General features: G+C 67.6%; 1 protein-coding gene across 2 annotated transcripts in view; it reads right to left on the reverse strand.

The window, feature by feature from the left end:
- SSBP4 (single stranded DNA binding protein 4) overlaps positions 1–18363 on the reverse strand; it is a 33176-nt gene extending 14813 nt beyond the window's left edge. Inside the window, exons 1-4 of one of the 2 annotated variants that reach the window (XM_074978193.1) lie at positions 18171–18363; positions 12604–12676; positions 12055–12116; positions 8418–8502 (exon numbers count right to left, since the gene is read on the reverse strand). In XM_074978193.1, the coding sequence (XP_074834294.1) occupies positions 8418–8502; positions 12055–12116; positions 12604–12676; positions 18171–18226 (276 nt within the window). In that variant the 5' untranslated portion in view covers positions 18227–18363. The remainder of the gene's footprint in view (positions 1–8417; positions 8503–12054; positions 12117–12603; positions 12677–18170) is intronic. The other variant, XM_074978192.1, reaches the window with a different exon arrangement.
- Between the last annotated feature and the right edge of the window lie 1437 nt (positions 18364–19800).

The raw sequence follows: 19800 nt of genomic DNA on the forward strand, positions 1-19800 counted from the left end.
ATGCCCGGAGATGCAAAACAGGTGTAACCATGGCAACAGGCTGGGGCGTCTGCTTCTCCTGCTGCATCAAGGTCACAAAAACCAGGGAGAGAAACAAGGTGGGGCTGGGGCGAGAGGCAGCTGGGGGCTGGCTGTGGGCACCGGGGGGTAGGGGGGTTGCTGGGAGAAGCAAGGAGAAGGGCAGGATGGAGCATGTGCAGCAGAGGGGACTCAACCCAGGCCGCTGTTGGGAGCCGGGGCAGGGGAGAAACTGGCAGCTAGAGGATCCCCAGCACCCAACAAGCACCTGCCCACTGTGCCAGCTCTTCCAGCAATGCTTCCTCCTGCCCCCTTTCCGCTCAGCCCTCCCCCACCAGGCTCCCTCCCACCATTGCCCGGGCTGCTGGGCAGCACCCAGAGCGGTGCACTGGGGCGACCTGGAGGCCGCAGTGAGGGGTGCTAACGAGATGCACAGGCATTAACTGCGACTGAAAGGGGGGAACCGCCTGGAGCCCGCAGGCAGCCAGTGAACTCCCAGGGGGCAGGACCACCGCTGCCTGCCCTGCTGGGGCACCCTGGCTGTAGCAGGGAAGGGCAGAGATGAAGACCTGCCGTAGCCTCCAAGGCCACCTGCCCCACGCAGCACCCAGCACAGACAGGGGCCACGTGGGGCAGGCGTGCTGGAGAGTCACACGCACACGTGCAAGCCCCGAGCACGGGAACCCTCCCCAATGCCGAGCCCGGCCCAGCAACCCGGGGCTCACACCACACCACACCAGAGGGCAGCCGAGCGCTGCAGAGCAGAGGCAGGGGGCAGATGCAGGCCCTGGGGAGCGGGACCCCAGCATCGTGCCCAGCTGTGCTCGTAGGCCAGGCGGCTGCTGCTGCTGCAGAGCTTTGGGATGCAACATGGTGACAGATCCCCTCCTCTGACAGGGTGTCCTCCCACCCTCCTGCTGTGGCCTGGGGCGCCAGCCCCCAGCGCAGAGCCTGGCCCCAGGGCTGCTCCTTCCCATGGGGTCGCACTGCGCAGTGCGGCACCCGCCCCTGGCCCTGGCCAGCAGCACCACATGGCCGGGGGGTGTCATGCACCACAGAAGCAGAGGGGCTGGGGGCACCACCCGCAGCACTCCCTACCCCTCTCTGCCCCCCAGGGGACAGGAGCGCCCCGTGCTGGAGCATCTCAGCCCCTGCCAATGCCACCCCCACAGACCAGCCACCCCCCAGCCCCGAACCCTGTCCAGTCCACACAGGGGCTGTGGCAGCTCCCAGGCTGGGGCTGGGTTCCCCACTATCGGCGCAGAGCCAGCAGGGGGCAGCGCCGTGCCGGGAACAATCAACCCTTATGTTCCCATGGCCAGCCCCAGGGTTTGGCCGGTGGCCAGGAGGGGCAGCTGGTCCCTGTGCCACCCCCTTCCCCCGCAGCCAGCAAGGGGTGTGAGGCCATGGGCCTGCCCACAGGGGGCAGTCAGTGCCCCCCATCTCCCCGACAGGGCTGAAAAAGGTGGGTATTGCAGGCCAGCCCCCAGGGCCTTCTCCTGCACTCCCAAGCGAGGCACTTCTGCCATGGCTTGGCGGGGGCCTGGGACGTGAGCTGGGGGGCTCAGAACACTGGAGAGGCCAAGGGAGCCTGCCAGAGTCAGAGCCAGTCCCGTAGGCAGACTCGCCCCAGCCCCTGGACACTCCCAGAGGACAGCTACTGCTACTCTGCTCAGCTGCGTCCCAGCCTGCCTGCCTGCCTTGGTGGGACAGAGCCTGCAGTGTGGGGCCTGGGGCTGGACCCCCCACAGGCTGCTCCCGGGAGCAGGGAGGGAAACGGAGAGGCTGGCTGTCGCAGCAGCCGCTGGCTGGCAGTAGGTGCTAGTGGTTAGAGGCAGGGCCCTGCTCAGGCTCCTTTGCCACTGCAGTGATCAATTCTGGGGGCCGGGGCGCTGGCCCCTCATTACTGGCCCCGTCACAAGGCGGCAGCAGCAGAGCCCAGTCCTGCTGCAGCCAGGACCCCCGGTGGCACTGCCTGGCCTGGGGCCAGCCCCCAGCCAAGGTGCAGGCGGTTTGCACTGGGCCGTGACCTGAGGGGCTGTGCCCCCGATGCCCCACGCCCGGCCCCCCTGCTCCCCCCGCGCTTCCACTTTACATATGCAAGGCAGCGCTGCCATGGCAACGGGCTGCCTGTGCCGGCCGACCCCAGATTCTCATTAGCGGCGGCAGGGCACTCGGTTCTGCACAGAGCACCCGGCGGGGGGCGGGGGGCCTGGCTGTGCAGCGGGGCCCCGACAAGCGGGTTTGCATGAGCAGCCCAGAGCTGGCTCGCCTGGGGGGGGGGGCACGTTAACCCCTTCCACGCCAGACCCCACCTCACCCCGTACAACCCTTCGCTCAGCCTGGGCAGCCCCCAGGCAGGGGTCTGCAGGCTGGACCTAGACCCCATTCCAGAGAGAGCGAACGGCCGGAGATGGACAGACGGACAGACAGCGAGCCAGGGACCGAGCCTGGAACAGACGCCACAGGGTCTGACTCTCCCTCCCAGTTTCTCACCACTAGAACCTACTGCCTCCGAGCAACGGCTGCGACAGGCAGGGAGCTGCACCCCCAGCATCTCACACCTGGTCTAGGCCCAACTTTGTCCCCCAGCCCCGCCCAGGACCCAGCAAGGGGTGGGAGATGGGGGAGAGGAACCCAGGTGGTAGGGGAGGGGCAGACCCAGGGCCAGGCGGGCTGGGGGAGCTGGGTGGGGATGTGGGAGCAGGTGGTAGATCCAGGGAGCGGAGGCAGGGGCTGGCTTTGCTCTCAAAGGCGGCCTGCATTTGCCCAGAGCTGCCCAACGCTGGTGCATTCACAACCCTCCAGCCCCAGGGGTGACCTGCCAGGGACGTGGGGCAGAGGCAGAGCCAGTCCCCTCCAGCTCCCGGCATGCCCAGCACCCCCGGCAGGGGCTTGGAGCGTGGAGACAGCCCCTTCCCTGGCAAGGGCCATACCGGGGGTTCTCTCGTGCTGGGGGACATGGAGCCCCAAGTGTTGTGGCTTGACACCCCCTCCTGGGCAAGGTGCCAGGAGCCCCCTGGGGGGCTGTCACTGCCAACATAACCAGCCTGACGGCGGAGGGAAGAGCTGGGGGTAAGGGGGCAGAGGGCGGCCCAGGCAGGGATGGGGGCAGGAGTCACCGCTCAGAACTTTCCCCAAACAAGGGCATGGTGATGGCATCCCCAGCCCCACGGCCGGGCTCACAGCCCTCCCAAGCTGCCAGCTTGCCCTAGGGCACCATGCCCCCCATGCCAGTTCCCATGCCCGAACTCCTGCAGCAAGATCCGGTGCACCCTAGGGCTGCCCCACCCCTGCATGGCCCCGCCCCAGGGTGCCCCACAGCACCACGTGGAAGACAAAGGCTCACAGCGCTGGGCCGGGGGGCACAGGGCTCCCACTTCCTTCCCATCTGCCTGTCTGCAGCCCCAGTACTCAGACCTGCAAGCAGCTGGCTCCTTGCAGAGGCTGGGGGAGCCACACCTGGGGGAAGTCCAGGGCTGGGAGAGAGGCACCAAGCTGGGCCGGAGCTGGGAAGGGGCCAGCCATGGCGCAAGGGGGGATGGCCCTGCCCTAAGGGGAGCCGGGGGAGAGCTGTGCCATGCCAAGGGGGCTGCCTGATGCCGGGTGCCCCCAGGCCCCTGGGGGTCCACTACCCACAGTTTCACCTCCAACCAGCTACAGCACCAGCCCCCTCTCCACACAGCCGCCACTACCAGGCTCCCCACATGGGGCCTTGGTCTCCACCCCAGCTCCCTGGAGCCCCACACTGCCATGGGGCCGAGCTCCCCTCCCTCTGCCCAGCAGCACCCCAGCCCTCCCTTGCCTGGCGCAGGTAAAACTGAGCAGCCCCGTCCCCGGGGGCCAGCCCCGCAGGCACAGCCAAGCACCCAGCCACAGGGGGCGTGGGGCTTGGCAGCAGAACCAGAGCTGGAGGAGCAGTGGGGGCCAGCCCCACGCTAGTCAAACACAGGCTGCACCAGCAGCTGCGCTGTTGACTCTGTGGCCACTGATTAACTCCCCAGGAGGCCTGTGTAGATAAGTGTCCAGGCCCCTGAGTGCTGACCCCTGGCCCCATCCCCCCCAAGGAATGTACTGTCCCCCCCCCGGGCACGTGCCATGTCTGAGCCATGGGAACTGAGGCCCTGCAGGGCTGCGCTGTGAGAGAGGAGCCAGGGAGGTCTCTGCCTGGCAGGACGGCATGGGGGGCGCACATGGCCCGGGAGCAGGGCCCTTCCTGGAGGCTGCCTGAGTGCCAGGGTGTGCCAGGGCAGGGGGAGGGGAAAGCAGGCCCCAGACCCTGTCCAGCTGCATGCAGGGAAAGGGCCTCAAGGGCTCAGCTGGTGCCACGCCAGCGGCAAGCCTGGCAGGGTGCCCCGGAGCCAGGCACAGCCGAGAGGCGACAACATGTTTGCCGGCTGTTCCTGGCTCCTGTGCCGGCTGCCTGGGCTGATGCTCCCCAGATGTCTGTGCTGCTGGGCCCACACTGAGCGAGCCTTGCTCCATCGCTCAGCGATGTCCAGCAGTATCCTCCTGAGGCCCTGAGCACCCCCAGACCTGCCCCAGCTCCCCCCAAACTGCTTTCCCCTGCAAAGCTGTGACGGGAGGGGGCCCTTCCCTGTGGGTCAGACCCCCCCACAGGGCCACACAGCAGAGCTGCTGGAGGTGCACTGGGGCCCCAAAGACAAGCACACCCCCCCCCGAGAGCAGGGGGACAGGGGCTGTGCATACACAGGACACCGGGAGACTGCCACACACTCGCCAGCCCAGCTCTGCCCCAGGGATCCCCCATCCAGGCTAGGTCCCGCTCAACACGGGGAGCCCAGGGCACCAGCTCCAGAGCCCCAGCTGCCGAGTTTGCTGCCCTTCTGGTTACAAATTAAACCTTGGAAATGGGATTTAAAGTGAGCCCTGAACACTGGGCTGGGGGTGGCGCCAGGGAGCAGCCGGGGCTGGGGGCAGGGATCCTGGCGGGGTGCATGCGGGAGGGGTGTGACACGATTGTTCACGGGGACTGCACGCACACACACGGCTACGCCTCTGCACACTCCCACAGGCGGGATGCACGGACCAGCTTCCAGGGAGACACACACCACGGTGCCTGGCCCTGGAGATTTCTGGGGGCAGCAGTCCCTGGGGCTGGGCTCAGGCCAGACACCCCGCGGGGGGCGGGAGCCGAGAAGCTTGCAATGAGCTGCTGCCCCTTTAAGTGCCCCCCACACACACACACAGAAGAGCTGGCGCGCCCTGCGCTCTCCGGAGCGTGCCGGCCGATTCCCACGGGGGCCGGCCTGGCGCTTCGCTCCCCTCCCAGAAAATTATTCATGTGCACAGAGCTCCTGCAGCCTGGGCCTGAAATATTAATGCCCCGCACACCGCGGCCTGCCAGCCAAGGGCAGCCAGGTGCAGCGGAGCCAGCACCGGCGACCTCGGCTGCCCCACACCCCCCCGAGCCGCAGGGGCCCCCAGGGAAGGGGAGCTGCCCTCCGCTAGCTCCGCGCCACCCGCGGCAGCCAGTGGGCTCCCTGCTGCTGGCCCAGAGCCACTGCCCAAAGAGGGAAGCAGGTGGCCCTGGCACAAAGGTCCAGGAGCGGTTAGGTGCCCGAGTGCCCAGCTGCTCGGAAAGCCTCTCAGCCGCTCTGAAGGGGGAACCCCAAGATCCCCCCCAGCCCAGTCACCACCCTGACAGGAAGAGGCCTGGCTCGCCAGCCAGGCCCTGCCCCCTCGGGAACCCAGGGCACCGCTCCGGCCTCCTGCGCTGCTGCCAGCCATGCGCAGGGCCGGTGGCACTGCAGGCCAAGAGCGAGGGGGCAGCCGCAGAGCGGGACTGGGGGGCAGCGCACGGCCGTGCCCACGGCGGGGGAAAGATCATGCACAGACCCGCCAAGCGAGCTCACCCCTGTCCAGCACTTTGGCCCGCAGGCAGCCAGAGACTGGCAGGAGCCCCCCCACCCCAGCCAGCTCCACCCAGCCCCCTCTGCTCACAAGCTGCAGCTGAACCTGCCCAGCTGTGCCCTGCTCAGGGCTCTGTCCTGCAGCTGGTCACCGGGGTGGGGGCCTGGCTGCAGCTGCCCCACCACCACTGTAACCAGAGCCCTGCCCCCACCAGACCATTGGATGCCTGCCCCAGGCCCTTGGCCAGCAGTGAGGGGGCACAGTCCCTCCCTGCCCTGGCTGAGCACCCGTGATCTTCCACAGGGTGTGGGGCCTGGGTCCCATCCAGTCCCAACTTCAACTCCCACTGACCAGTGTGGCCCAGCAGGTCCCCCCCTCCCCCCAGCTCCAGCCCCACTGCTCCCCCTCCCAGGCAGAGCAGGGTCAGGTGTCCTGCCCAACACCTCCTGGCACCTGGCCAGCACCCCATTGGTTTTGCCAGGTCACCCCTGCTAACCCGTCTCCCCTCCCTGCCTGGCCCAACCGCCAGCCTGCCCCTTGCTCAGCCGGGCTTCACCCAGGGACCCTGCCCCTCGCGAACAGACAGCTTGGGGATCCTGCATCCCACCAGGCGCACGCTGCAGGGAAGTGAGCCCGTCCTTGGCCTCACTGCTGCAGGCTGCAGCCCTGGGAGCTGCCAATTCCCCCAGGCAGTGCCAGGTCCTTTCCCGCCAAGGGGCACCAGCTCTCATCCAGCCGCAGCAGCTTTCCCCGAGGGCGACGGATCCCACCCCACCCCACCCTTCAGTGACAGAGCTCTTGCCACCCAAGGAACAGCCAACGGCTCGTGTGACAGGAGCCTAAAGGTTCACAGGGAGCGCCCCAACACACAGCCACCCTCACACCTGGCTCTCCAGACACCAGCCCCACAGCAGGGAGAAGGCCCAGCCTGGCCACATGGCTGGCGTCCCCCCAGCAGGAGGAGAGCTGCTTTGAAATGAGCCTGTCAACACCGCTCACCTGGGTACTGCCCTATCCTGCACCAGAGCCAGCCACAGGCACAAGGACAGTCCAGGAAAGCAGCTCCAGCCCCCGTGCCCCATATCCCCCTGGAGGCACTAGCGCAGTGCAAACCCCTGCCTGAAGGTCCCCGCCCTGCACCCCGGCTGGCCAGCGCGCTACTGAGCAGGGAGACAATACAGCTGACAACACAAATGAAGTGCCAGGAGAAGCAGCTGTCGGCACAAAGCCGCAGCCTCCCTGCGCCCACACGGCAGCTGCTCCCCACCTCCCGTCCACGCCTGGCTGCTGATGGGCCTGGGGGGTGCAGAGAACCCTGCCCCCATCCACGCCCTCCTGCTACACCATGAGCACCAGGCCTTGGGCACAGGCTTCCCCGGGAGTCCCCACCTCAGGCTGCTTCTGGGGACACTCAGAGACGGGCAGTGCAGAACCCTGGCCAGGCACGGTTCTGGGCCCAGCTTCTCAGGAAGTTCCCACGCTGGGAGAGGGTCCCTCCAGCCTGGGCCGCCTGTCCAAGGGCTCCCTCGGAGTCTGCCTGCCCACGCGAGGCGCCCCTCACATGCTCCAGCAGGTGCCACAGCTGCACACGCACGTGCACAGAGCTCTGGGGCCTGGGCAGAGATGGCTCCTGCTCGTGCGCTCTGAACACCCGCCAGGGAGCAGAGAGGACAGTGGGGGACATAAGGCAATAGCCAGCAATGGCCCCGCAGAGCGACACCTGGACACTCCCCCCAGCAGGCCCCAGACAGGGAGTAAGGAGTGCCTGGAGGGGGATTCCCGACTGGACACCCTCCTCACCGTCCCGGGCAATGGTGAGGCACACCTGCAGGGATCGGACAGGATGGGCCTTGGGATCCCGGGTCTGCCACTGCCCAATGGGACGTGTCGCCCCAGCGGCCGCCCCCTCCAGCCCAGCCTCCCTGGAGAACCCTGAGGCTCCCGCGCGGGGGCTGCAGTCAGGCCAATGCAGGCAGCACCCCGGGGCGGGGACAGCACAACCAGGGCAGAGTCGGGGAAGGCGCAGTGCCAGGGCTCAGGAGCACGATGGCCCCTCCGCGCCTCCCGTGTCCCGTCTGAAATAGGTCACGTTCCCCCAGCCACGGCTGGCCAGGCTGGGGATTTGTTTAAGCCCTGGGACGCTGGTGCCCGTAAGACAAAGGCCCAAGGGAGCAGCCCAGCCATGCGGAACACAGCGAGTGCCTGAGTCCGACCTGGGAGCCCCAGGACAGCCCAGCTAACCCCTCCTGGCTGGGAGCCCAGGGGCCAGCTGCTGGCCCTGAGCTCCTGCCCCCACCCCCCTGCCCCAGCCCGAGAGCCCTGGGCCTGGGCCATACCTCCCCCCAGCAGAGCGCACGACCTGGCTGGGCCGTGTGCCAATGAGACAGGAGCGCGCGCAGAGCCTGGCAAAGAAGAGTCTCCGCCATGGGGAGGGCTGAGGATACACAAGCAGGGTGGGGGAGGGCAGGTCTGCCCCAAGGCCTGCGCACGGCCCCCGCCCCGCACCACCGCCCGCAGCTACTCACGTAGTCGTGGAAGGCCTTGGCTTCGCTGGAGTGCTCGCAGGTCTCCCGGCGGTCGGGCGCCGCGCAGTACAGGTCCCAGAACACGCTGCAGGAGAGAGCGCATCAGTCCGACCCTGGGCACCCCCCGCCGGCGGCACCTCTGCCAGTGCCCCTCGCTCCCGCCCGAGCCACAGCTCCGGGGCGTCTCCACCCAGATCTGCAGCCTCCAGCTCCCAGTCCTGCCGCTGCAGCCTTGCGCTCCCTCCACCTGGGCTGTTCCGGAGCAGCAGCCGGGCTGAACTCCGAGGGAGACCGAGGACTCAGGCCATGTCTCAGCTGGGGTGGGGGGCTGGTGCCAGCCAGCTCACCCTGCCCACCGAGGGGCGATGTTACTGGCACAGTCACCGCTGAAACTCACTCCACCGCTCAGTAGCCAGCAGTGCAAGGGGGCCCATTCTGCACTGGTGCTAACCACGGCCAGGAGCCCAGGCTGGCCCCACTGGCTCAGGGCAGTGCGTGGCTGCCATGGCCCAGCGCACGCAGTGGAGAATAACCCTACCCGGGGGGGGGGGGGGGGGGGGAAAGCAAGGGGACATCTGCACCTGGCCCAGTGCCCTGGGACCATCCTATTCCAGATGTAGCAGTTGCTCTGGGGCTGGCCCAGCTCCCGCCAGCCTGCAGGCTCCACTGCAGTGTTTTCTCTGGTAACGGTTGCTAAGAACATCAGCTGGAGCTGAAGTTGAAATTCCAAAATCTTTCCATCTGGCTGCGGCATCCTGGGGAGAGGGAGGCCAGGGCCTGGCCAGAGCCACCCGGCTGCCAGAGCCCGCCCTGCCCTACAGAATTGTACAACCACAGAACTGGAAAGGCTCTCGAGAGGTCATCAAGTCCAGTCCCCTGCCCTCCCCACGGGACCAAGCGCCACCTAGACCACCCCGAGAGACATCCCTCTGACCTGCTCCTACATGTCTCCAGCGATGGAGACTCCACAACCTCCCCAGGCGATTTATTCCAGTGTTCAACCACCCTGACAGGCAGGAAGCTTTTCCTAACGTCCATCCTCAACCTCCTTTGCTGCAATTCAGCCCACTGCTCCTTGGCCTACCAGAGCTTAAGGAGAATAATTCTTCTTCCTCCTCCTCGGAGCACCCTTTTAGCCACCTGAAAACCACTATCACGTCCCCTCTCAGTCCTCTCTTTTCTGAGTTAAACGAGCCCCGTTCTTTCAGCGTTTCCTCACAGCTCATGTTCTCTGGACCGTTAGCCCACGCACTGGGCAGGCCAGGCCAGGCCAGGCCAGGCAGGAGCAGCGGGGTGGAAGTGGGAGGGGTGTCCATGTTTCTGAGCAGCCCAGGACTGGGAAAAGGCTCAGTTACAAAGACGTCAAGTACTGGGTCTCCAAGGTAGCCTGCAGCCCCCTGCGCCCAACGCGAGCAGACAGGTGCCACGGTGCAGCTGGGGGAGCCACGCAGCCGCTCTGGGACTGTACAACCACCACCCTCGCTCCCGTCTCACGCTGCTGCCTGGAGAGCTGAGCCAGCAGCCCAGAGCTTCGCCCCAGCGGCCTGGAGACCTGCCCCAGCCCCCGCTGGTCATTTACTGGAAATGGCGAACCCGAGTCCCAATGGTGACCTGGCAGGAGGGGGGGGCTCACGGGCACCCAGGGGCTCCCTCTGTGGCTGAGCACCAGCGCAGGCTCAGCTGGGCCGCTCTGGTCTCCATGAGCCCCAGCAGATCCCCCCTTTCCCCACCCGACAGGGCGGCCAGGCCCAGTGAGACCCACTCCGAGGTCACTCTGGAAGCCTGGGCTGAGCAGGGACCGAACGTGGCCACAGGAGCGCCGGACTAGCCCCGTCCCCTGCAGGTCGGGGTGTCGGCCCCGGCAGCGCCTGCTGACCGGCCGGCCGGCCCTCCGGAGCTGGCTGCAGCAGGCACATGCCGGCCCGACCGGCGGCTGGCTGGGGGCTGAATGGGGGGCGTGGGAGGGGGTCCGTTAGCTGGCGGCAAGTCTCCCTGCTCAGTCGTGGTTCCATTTGCAGCCCACAGAGCCGGTCAGAGCTCAGGGCCACACAGGAGCCCAGGGCCCCCCCCAGTGCTGAGCGTTTCTAGCACTGCCCCTTTAAAAATCCAGTGTTGTCCCCGCCCCCCCAGCAGTTGCAACCAATAGGAAGATGGTATGCAAATACGCCCTGGGGAGCAGGGTGGTGAGTGGCTGAAAGCTGGGATGTGACAGTGTCATCACACCCAGGATGGCCCCCACAGGTGAGGGGCAGGGCCGGGCCCTGGGCAGGACAGCGCCCCCTGCAGGAGCTGGGCAGCGCTCACTTGCCCTGGCCCGACATAACCCCCAGCCACCCCCGACCTCCCTGGGCCTCAGCCCTGTTCTCCCCCACTACAACCCCAGCTGCTCGGGGGTCCCGGTGCAGCTTCAGGGACACCGAGCCTGGGCACCCCCCTGCCCCAGGAGCGCCTTCTCCTGCGCCGCAGAACATGGGCAGGGATCACCCTGCTGCAGCTGGGGAGTCCAGAGCTCTGAGGCACACGCGTGTGCCAGGGCGGGCACAGCCCCCCACGCTGAGCACAAAGGAGCCAGGCAGCCTCACTGCTCCACAGCCTTCCCCCAGCCCCTGGGCCCGTTCACCAGCCCGGCCTGCGGGCCAAAGGCCACAAGCTGGGAATGGAACCCAGACCCTGGTGCGCCAGTCACCGCTCCAGGCTGCCTGGAGCCCTGACCCCCTTGTGCCATCGTGGCTGGTTACTGTGGGGTCAGACAAGGCTCTGAAGCAAGACACAGCTGGGTTGCACACAGAGGGCCCTGAAGAGTCCCCTCCAGCCAGAACCCCGGTGCTCCCCAGGAGCCCGGCAGCCGGGCCCAGCACAGAGCTGGGGGGCTGGAGCGCTCTGTGCTTGGAGAAGGCAGATCCGTCTCTGCAGCTCAGAGCCAGCTCCTCCCTCAGGAGCCAGGCAAGATTTACACCCCCAGCAGCTCGGCTGCACCAGAAGGTACAGCCGCACGGGCGTCTGGCAGCTACTTTGTCATGGCAGACAGGCGGGAGCTCAGCAGCCCCCAGGCCAGGTCATCAGCCCAGGCTCCAGCGAGGCAAGAGACAGACCCCACCCCACCCTCCTCCCGGAGGCCTTACTCTACCCCCTTACGAGACGAGCTGGTCGGGGCCAGACCAGAGCCGCCCTCATTTGCACATGGGCCCTATGGGTCCCACTGGCCTCAGAACACCACGTGGGCGGGGGGTAAGGGCAGGCCAGGCCCAGGCCTGTGGCTGCCTGGGGACGGTGCTTTCTGCCTGTTCGGGGCCAGCCAAATTGTCTCCATATGTGAGAGCCGGGCTTGGCGGGGCCCAGCGCCGGGGAGCCGGGGTGTTTCCGGGAAGCAGGGTGGGGGGCAGGGATCCAAATAAATTCCAGTTGCTCTGGCGCGCTGATGGGAAAAGCAGAGCAGCAGCTTTATGGGGTACGAGGTGACGAGTGTCAGCAGTGGCAGGAATAGCCAGCAGGGACGGGAACCGCGCCCCGCCCCCGATTCCCCTTCTCCGCTGAGAAGGGGAGGGCAGGAGCCCAGCAGAGGGGGGGTCGACGGCGGGCCTGCCTCGTGGCTGTAGCCTGCAGAACCCCTCTGCCATGGAGCTGGGCAGACACTTACCACCACCAGGAGTGCAGGAATCCGGGGGGCTCCCCTAGTGTGATGTTCTTCTCCCATCGGATCTGCAAGAGACGGGCCAGTCACCCCAGCCGTGTCCGGACAGGGTTCCCCAGCCGGAAGCCCAGCAGCAGGCAGGGGCTGTGGGCAAACCCCTGAAGCGCTCCAGCCCCACTCCCACTGCACCCCCACCTGCTGTGCAGAGAGCTCTGTGCAACTGGGCTCCGGGCTCACCAGAGGGCTGCAGGCTCAACTCCAGCTCCCTGCTGGCCTCCAGGGTGTCCTGCGAGACCCCCCCGGCCAGGGCTGTGCCCTGCAAATATGCACCATCCATGTGCGGAAGGAAGTCTGGTACGCACTGAGGGATGTGCGGCCACGCACCATGCGCAGACACGCTGCTGGCTGGGGGCGCCCTGCTAATCAGCCGGGTGGCACCGGACTCTCCCAGGGCCGCCCCAGCACTCAGCTCACAAGGAACGCCGCCTCGGCCCTGCAGGAGGACAGGCTGAGAGGGGCCGGGCCCACCCCTGCCCTGCGACACCCGGCTCTCACCTCCGAGAGAAAGGTCTGTGCAGATTTCTGGGCTCCCACGTGCAGCAGGTACTCGTACACGTACAGTGCCAGCCTGTGAGGGGAGACGTGCTTCAGTCCCAGCATCACCCCCCGCCCTCACCCCCAGCAGGATCTGGCCCCAGGCGGGCTCTCTCGGCACCACCCAGCCCACAGGGCCAGTGCTGCCTCCCAGGAGGACTCGGGCGGGTTCTGTCCTGATGCCCCACAGAGCCAAGTCCCAGGGAGCCTGCGCCCTCACCCCATGACCCCCCACGCCCAGGCCTGCCTCAGTCACGTAGGACGGGGGCTGTGGGGAGCAGAACATGGGGCACCCCCCGGAGACCCACGGGGAGAGTTTCCTTCTCCCCCAGCCCCAACCAGGGATGCAGACAGAGGCCCCTCCCCAGTCCCAGATCCTGCATTTAGTAAATGCCCCCCCACTGGGGGAGCGGGGCAGGCAGTTGCCTCTGGGGTGGAACAAGAGCAGCACCACACAGCGGGCTGGGGCAGGAAGCCAAGAACCCCCCGCCCCATAGAACCAAGCCCTGTCCCAGCTAAAGCCAAGGCCGGGCCAGCCCTCCTGGCCAGCAAGGCAGAGCCTGTGGCACCCAGCCAGGCCCCCAGGAGCCGGGAGGGCTGGGACAAGGACTCAGACTCGGCCACTTGCTGCCAGTCCCTGTGCCCCAGGGTGGGGGAGGGTTAGAGCTGGGGGCTCCAGCTGGGGTCATCACATCAAAATGCAAACAACTCCAACCGCAGGCAGCGCTGGTGGGTCAGTGGGGAGCCCCCAAGGCGAGCCTGCTGCACCCCAACCCCAGCCAACTCAGCAAGCTCCCCCCGCGGGCGCTGGCGCAGTGCAGGGCTGGCACCAGCTGTCGAGGCAACCGTTTTAATGGGTTAGCGCTTGAGCTGCGGAAGTGGGAACCAGCAGCTTCCTCAGCTGGGCGCGAACCTGTGGCCTGCGCTGCCCCCGGGGCTTGCAGTGGGAACAAAGCAAATCTTCAGAGCCGCCAAAACCCCAAAAGAAACGAGAAACGCCCACCACCAGCAGTGCCCAGGGTCAGATCAGCCAGCCAGGGTGGGCAGAGGGCTGAGACACTGCAAACCATGCAGCCCCCAACCCCGCTCCCTGGGGCCTGAGACACAGCTGGAGCCAGCTCTGCCCACGGGAGAGGAGGGGCAGCATCGCCCAGTCCCCCTACGCCGTGGGCACTGCCCTGCCCCCCATCCAGCCCGTGGCTCCTGCTCCCCACCCATTCGCCAGAACTGCGAGGCATCAATTATTCAGAGCATCCAGAGCAGGTTGCAGAGCCGGGACAATGCAAGAGGCTCCGGAGTGTGAACGCTGCGGCCTCGGCAGATGCAGGCTGGGCTGGGCTGGGCCACACCCCAGCTGTCCCCGTTTACCCCCCGCAACCCCACCCCTCTGCCTGCAGAACTTGGCTCCCTCTTCCCCCCCCCCACAAGTGCCACTCACCCATTTCTCCCAGCTGGCTCCTACCCCTCCCCATGGCCTCCCCGGCCCCACTCGGGGGGACATGGTTTGTTTCGCCCCCGTGTGGCCCCAGCACCCCAGTTCCCACAGGAGCCGTGGTGGCTGGGTGCTAAAAGCATGACCAGGGAGCAAGGTCTGTCCCCGTCCCCACAGCCCTGCTGGGTGAAGGTGGGGAGCTGCATTGCGCCCAGGCACTGAGCCAGCCTGCCAGACCCCAGTCCAGGGAGTCTGTGGGGCTGGGAACGATGTGCAGCTGGAGCATCCCGAGAGCCTGGAGAATTCAGTCCTGGTCCCACAGAGCCCCACACCCCTCCCAGCCCAGCAGCGGGAGCAGGACAAGGCCTCCCAACTGGAGCCGGACAGGAGCGTCCCATGGGCTCGGCCCCTGGCAGCACCCAGCCTGCTGCAGGGCTCAGGGTGGTGTGCAATTCCTGGCCCAGCAACCTGGCAGAAGAGCTCATCTGCCCTGGCACTGGCTCCGCCAGCCACACTGCAGCCTTTAGCTCCCAGCCAGCCAGGCCAGGGGCCTCAGCCACATCCCCACCTGCCCATGCAACAGGGTCTCTCCACCCCTGGGATCCCCATGAGATGCAGCCACTTCTGGGGCTGCAGCCAGTGCACAGGGCAGCAGGCTCTGATCAGGAGATCTGGCACGTCCAGTGCCCGCAGGAAGCAGGGGAAAAGGAAGGCTATGGAATGACAAACCCCTCAGCCCAGCACCAACCACCTGGGCTGGGCTCACAGCCCTGAACCCAGCCCCTAGCCAGGAACACAACGAGCAGAAACCACCCCCCTCCACCTGCCCCCAGGTGCCTTCCCTGTGCCAGGGTCGGGGCCAGCCAGGCCGACCCCACATCTTCCAGGTAGCGCAACAGGACACAGTCACCTTACCCTGTTCTGGGCACGCCTGCCCGCACACACGTCGCCAGCAGCTGCGGGCTGGCCACAGCCACCCCTCCCAGAAGCAACCTGGAGCAGAAGGAAGAGGGCTGCGGAGACGCCCACCTGCAGGAGCCCGGCTGCTCCACGGCCAGCCACAGTGCCAGAGCTGACACGGCTGCCTGGACGCTCTGGGTGTCTCTGCTGCACCCCCAGCTGGATGCTGCAACCCCCCCAAGAAATAGCACCCAGTGCCGCAGCAGAAACCCAGGGGTGCGGAGCACGTCCCCAGGGCCAGCCAGGGCTCAGCTGTCTAACCCAGGGGCTGCGCTCCCGCAGTGAGACCATCCTGGGAGCTGCCCCCCACCAGGGTGTGCCTGGTGCGTGCTGCGGCTAGCCGGCAGTAACTCACCAGCACCCCAAGCCAAAGCACCCAGCAACCCTCTGCCATGGGGCAGCCCCACAGCACTGCCAGACCCAGCCTCAGCGCCTTCCCCTCGCCCAACAGGAGCCAGCCAGCCTCTCGTCCAAGTATCCCCTGGGCACAGTCGTCACCTCCTCCACATGGCCAAACTGGGCACCCTCGCTGGAGCCAGCGCTCCAGCTTGGCTGCCCAGGGCCCACAGCTCGGCTGGTGCCACCTCCCTGCCCCATTCCAGAGCCCCACAGGCCAGGCTGCTCCCCACACCCAGGGGTCAAGTTCAATCCTCTCTCACCCTCTTCTCCAGCCTCAGGCCAGGACGGGCAGGGTCTGCCCCCTGCATGTCCCACCCCTGCCCTGGTCCCCCCGCCCTGGGCAGCAGCAACCCTCAGCCTGCCCCACCCCCCACAGCGTACTGCAGGGGGGCCTGGCCCCCACCATGCTTCCTTCACCAGGGAGTCTTGGGTCCCGGCTCAGGCTGGATTGCCCCAGTCATTCTGCCATCTCCCCAAGAGACTGGCACCCTGCTTCCCCTGGCCCAGGGCATAGCTCAGTACACTGGCCTCTCCCCTCGGACAGCTACCCCACCCCGCCGCAGGCAGGTCCAACCCTGCCTGGGACCCTACAACAACCTCCTGCGTTCGATTCCAGCCAGTCTGCATGGGGAGCCCCAGCCAGCGCAGCACACGCAACTGACTGCCCGGGGGGGCCTGGCAGACCCCTTGAGCCTCCCTCCCTCCAGCCCCTCTCCTGAAGAACCAGCCCAGCGCAGGGCTCAGACAGCACCCACATGGGCCGAGTTCCCCCAAAGCCCCCAGCCTCTCCCCACAGCTCAGTCCCAGACAGCACCGAGGCCCTGCCACTTTGCTCCTCCACAGCAGCCGCTCCAGCTCTGCCCCCCAGATGCCATGGGGCCAGGCAGCTGGCCTCACCAAGCAGCATGGGCAAGGCCAGCACACACCCAGCGGGGCACCGCAGGGAGGGGGCGCTCAGAGACCAGCTCTGTGCCAGGAGAGGGGCCCAGGTGCCCCCATGCAGGAGCCTGGTAGCAGCTGGCCGGAGACCCACAGAGCAGCCAGACCTGAACGCCTGCCCTGAGACGGCGGCAGGGGGCTCGGCTCCCAGCCAGCAAGCAGCACATCCAGGGCAGAGCAGCTCCGCCTTGCCAGAGAGGCTGAGGCCCCCACCCTGCACCGACTCCTGCGTGGGCACCCCAGGGCGCAGCACCCAGTCAGCCAGGTGCTCCAACCGCCCCAGCCTTCAGGCGCATGCTCTGCCCCCGCCACACTTAACCAGGGCAGGCCCCTCAATGTTCCAGGCAACACCTCCAGCCAGGAGCCCCGGCATCTCGCATCCCCCTCCCCAGGACAGAGACCCTCCCCTGGATTCTGGAGCCAAGCCACAGCCATGGGGCAGGCACTGGTGCCAGGCGGGGCTGGAACACGGGGGGCAGAGACCGGCACCACCTGGGCACAGGCAGCAGAGCAAGTTCTGGCACTGACCTCCTGGGGGGGCCACTGGGGCAGCAGACAGACAGAGCCCCCCGCTGACTGATGTGCCTGGGGAGGTGCGTCCCCTGCTCCCAAGGAGCCACTTCTATAACGAGAGTCCTGGGGGGAAGGAACTTGGAAGAAGAGGCAGAGCAGATGCTGCTCGCCTGGGGCCCGAGTCTGGGACCGACTGGTGAGTGCCGCCCTGCTGGTCCCCCACCAGCTCCCCCTGCCTGGTTTTCTGCACCCCGGGGGGGCACCGTGGCAGGGCTGGGCCTAGCAGCTGCTGTGTGGGGCAGCGAGCTGGGACAGCTCCTCCGTGCCAGGAGAAGTGGCTAGACTCAGCTCCATCCCCAGGCTGCCTGGCACCTCAGTGGGCAGCTCCCGCTGGCTTCCTCTGCCCACCTGCTTTTCCCTGTGCCACCTGGGCAGGGTGTGCAGCCGACCCAGCCAACCTCCAGCCCCCCTCTGGCCCCGCAGCCTGCCCGGCCCTGTTCCCAGCCCCCCTCTGGCCCCGCAGCCTGCCCGGCCCCGTTCCCAGCCCCCCAGCTCCCCTCTGGCCCCGCAGTCCCCTAGACCAGACACCCAGAGCTGCTGCAGGAGCCAGCTCAGAGGCGGAGACTGGCTTAGCCCTGGGGGCCCCCCATACTCTGGTGTCACCCGCACCCCGGGGGCTCCAGGGGCTGGTCCCACACCTTCTCTTCATCCTGCAGCCGAAACACCATCAAGAACCCACCAGCGCCAAGGGCAGCCGCTGCCCCGGCCTGTTTCGGAGCCAGGCTCACCCTCCTGCCCCGCAGGGTCCCGACCCAGTCGCCCTGGCACAGGCACAATGCGCCGCTGGCCCCGGGGGGCGGGGCTCTCGGATCTGCCCCCCACCTGGTCTCTGTGCCCCGGGGGGGGGGACGCTGCGCCAACCTGGCACCTCCCGGCCCGGCCCCGGGCAGGCTCAGCCGGCACCGCGTCGCCCCCTCCCACAGAGCCCCCGTCTGCTCCGGCCGGCGGCGCGGCTCTGCCACGGGGGGCGGGCGCTACAGGGACGCCGCTGCCCCCCGGGGCGACGGGAGGAGACGGCAAGAGCCGGGGAGCCTCTGCCCGGGGCCGCCGGGACCGAGACCCCCGGCGTGGCCGGGCCAAGTTCCCAAGTTGAGCCCCGCACCGGCCCGAGGCGCAGCGCCGGGCGAGGGCTGGGCCACTCCGTACGCGCGCGGCTGCGCCCCGGACCCCGCTGCAGCCCCGGACCCTCGCGCCATGTGCGGCCGCCCCGGCCCGGCGCACTCACTTCTCCCGGGCCTGGCTGTCCGAGGGCACGGCGGAGCCCTTCCCCTTGGCGTACATGCTGCGGCCGGCTGGGCCTGGGCAGCCCGTCAGCGAGCCCGGGCGGCGCAGCGCCCCATCGCCCGGCCGGCCCCGGCCCGGAGCAGCGGCCGCAAACCCGGCAGCGGCGCTCGGGCGGGGGAGCTTGAAACCGCCGCGCGGCCACGGGGGGAGGGGGGCTCGCGCTCGCTCGCTCTCTCTCGCGTCTCTGTTGGCTGTTCCATGAACGGCGCCGCCTCCCCCGCCCCGGCTCAGCTCTTAAAAGGGCAACGGCTCTGGAGCTGAACAAGGCAGGAGGGGGTGTCTCCGCGCGCTGGGTACACCCCACCCTGACACCTGTGTTCCCCCTTCCTTTTTCCCCAGTCCGTGGGCGGAATAAATGTTGTTCTGTGCACCGAGGCGCGTGCGGCTGTGCACCACTATAGACACACGGGCGGAGGGGGCTCTGCTAATCATCTGGGCAGCAGCTGCATCTCTCCTGGATGCTCTGCTTGCAGGGAAGCCTGCCTGGAGCCCCCGAACCACACTGCCCTGTGCACCCCCAGCACCACTGCACCCTGCCAGCAACCCGCACCCAGCACCACTGTGCCCTGCCAGCAACCCGCACCCAGCACCACTCCACACCACTGCCAGCAACCCGCACCCAGCACCACTGTGCTCTGCCAGCAACCTGCACCCAGCACCACTGTGCTCTGCCAGCAACCTGCACCAGCATCACTGCTCACCCCTGCCAGCAACCCGCACCCAGCACTGCTGTGCCCTGCCACCAACCTGCACCAGCATCACTGCTCACCACTGCCAGCAACTCGCACCCAGCACCACTGCTCACCACTGCCAGCAAACTGCACCCAGCACCACTGCACCCTGCCAGCAACCCGCACCCAGCACCACTGCACCCTGCCAGCCACTCGCACCCAGCACCACTGCTCACCACTGCCAGCAACTCGCACCCAGCACCACTGCGCCCTGCCAGCAACCTGCACCTAGCACCACTGCTCACCACTGCCAGCAACCCTCACCCAGCAGCACTGTGCCCTGCCAGCAACTTGCACCCAGCACCACTGTGCTGTGCCAGCAACCCGCACCCAGAACCACTAAGCCCTGCCAGCAACCCGCACCCAGCACCGCTGCACACCACTGCCAGCAACCCGCACCCAGCACCACTGCACACCACTGCCAGCAACCCGCACCCAACACCACTGCCAGCCTGGGCCAGCATCCTACCTCCAACCCTGCCACTTGTCCCCCGGTGGGAAGGAACCTCCTGCCTTGTTGGCACTTTCCCCGGCGATGCCCCATGAGGATTTTCCCACGGCAGCTCCTGTACACGTGGGACTGGGTCTCATGGCTCCCTCAGGCTTGGAGCACAGAAGTGATCATCTCTTGCGGGCCCATTTCTGCTTCCTGTGGAACTGGCACCTCTGGGCACTAACCTGGGTGAGGCACATTTCTAGGGCTCCCCAGGGAGGAACAGTGCCCCTCTGTGGGGTGCAGGGAGCCTGGTTGGGAGTGGATGTGCCAAGGGCCTGTGTTTCAAAGACCCCTGCATGCAGGGTCAGTCACCGCTGCGTCCTGCAGGCTGTGCCCAGGCTGGT

Source organism: Carettochelys insculpta, chromosome 27 (genome assembly GCF_033958435.1).
Source record: "Carettochelys insculpta isolate YL-2023 chromosome 27, ASM3395843v1, whole genome shotgun sequence".
In the NCBI taxonomy this organism is placed as follows: domain Eukaryota; kingdom Metazoa; phylum Chordata; order Testudines; family Carettochelyidae; genus Carettochelys; species Carettochelys insculpta.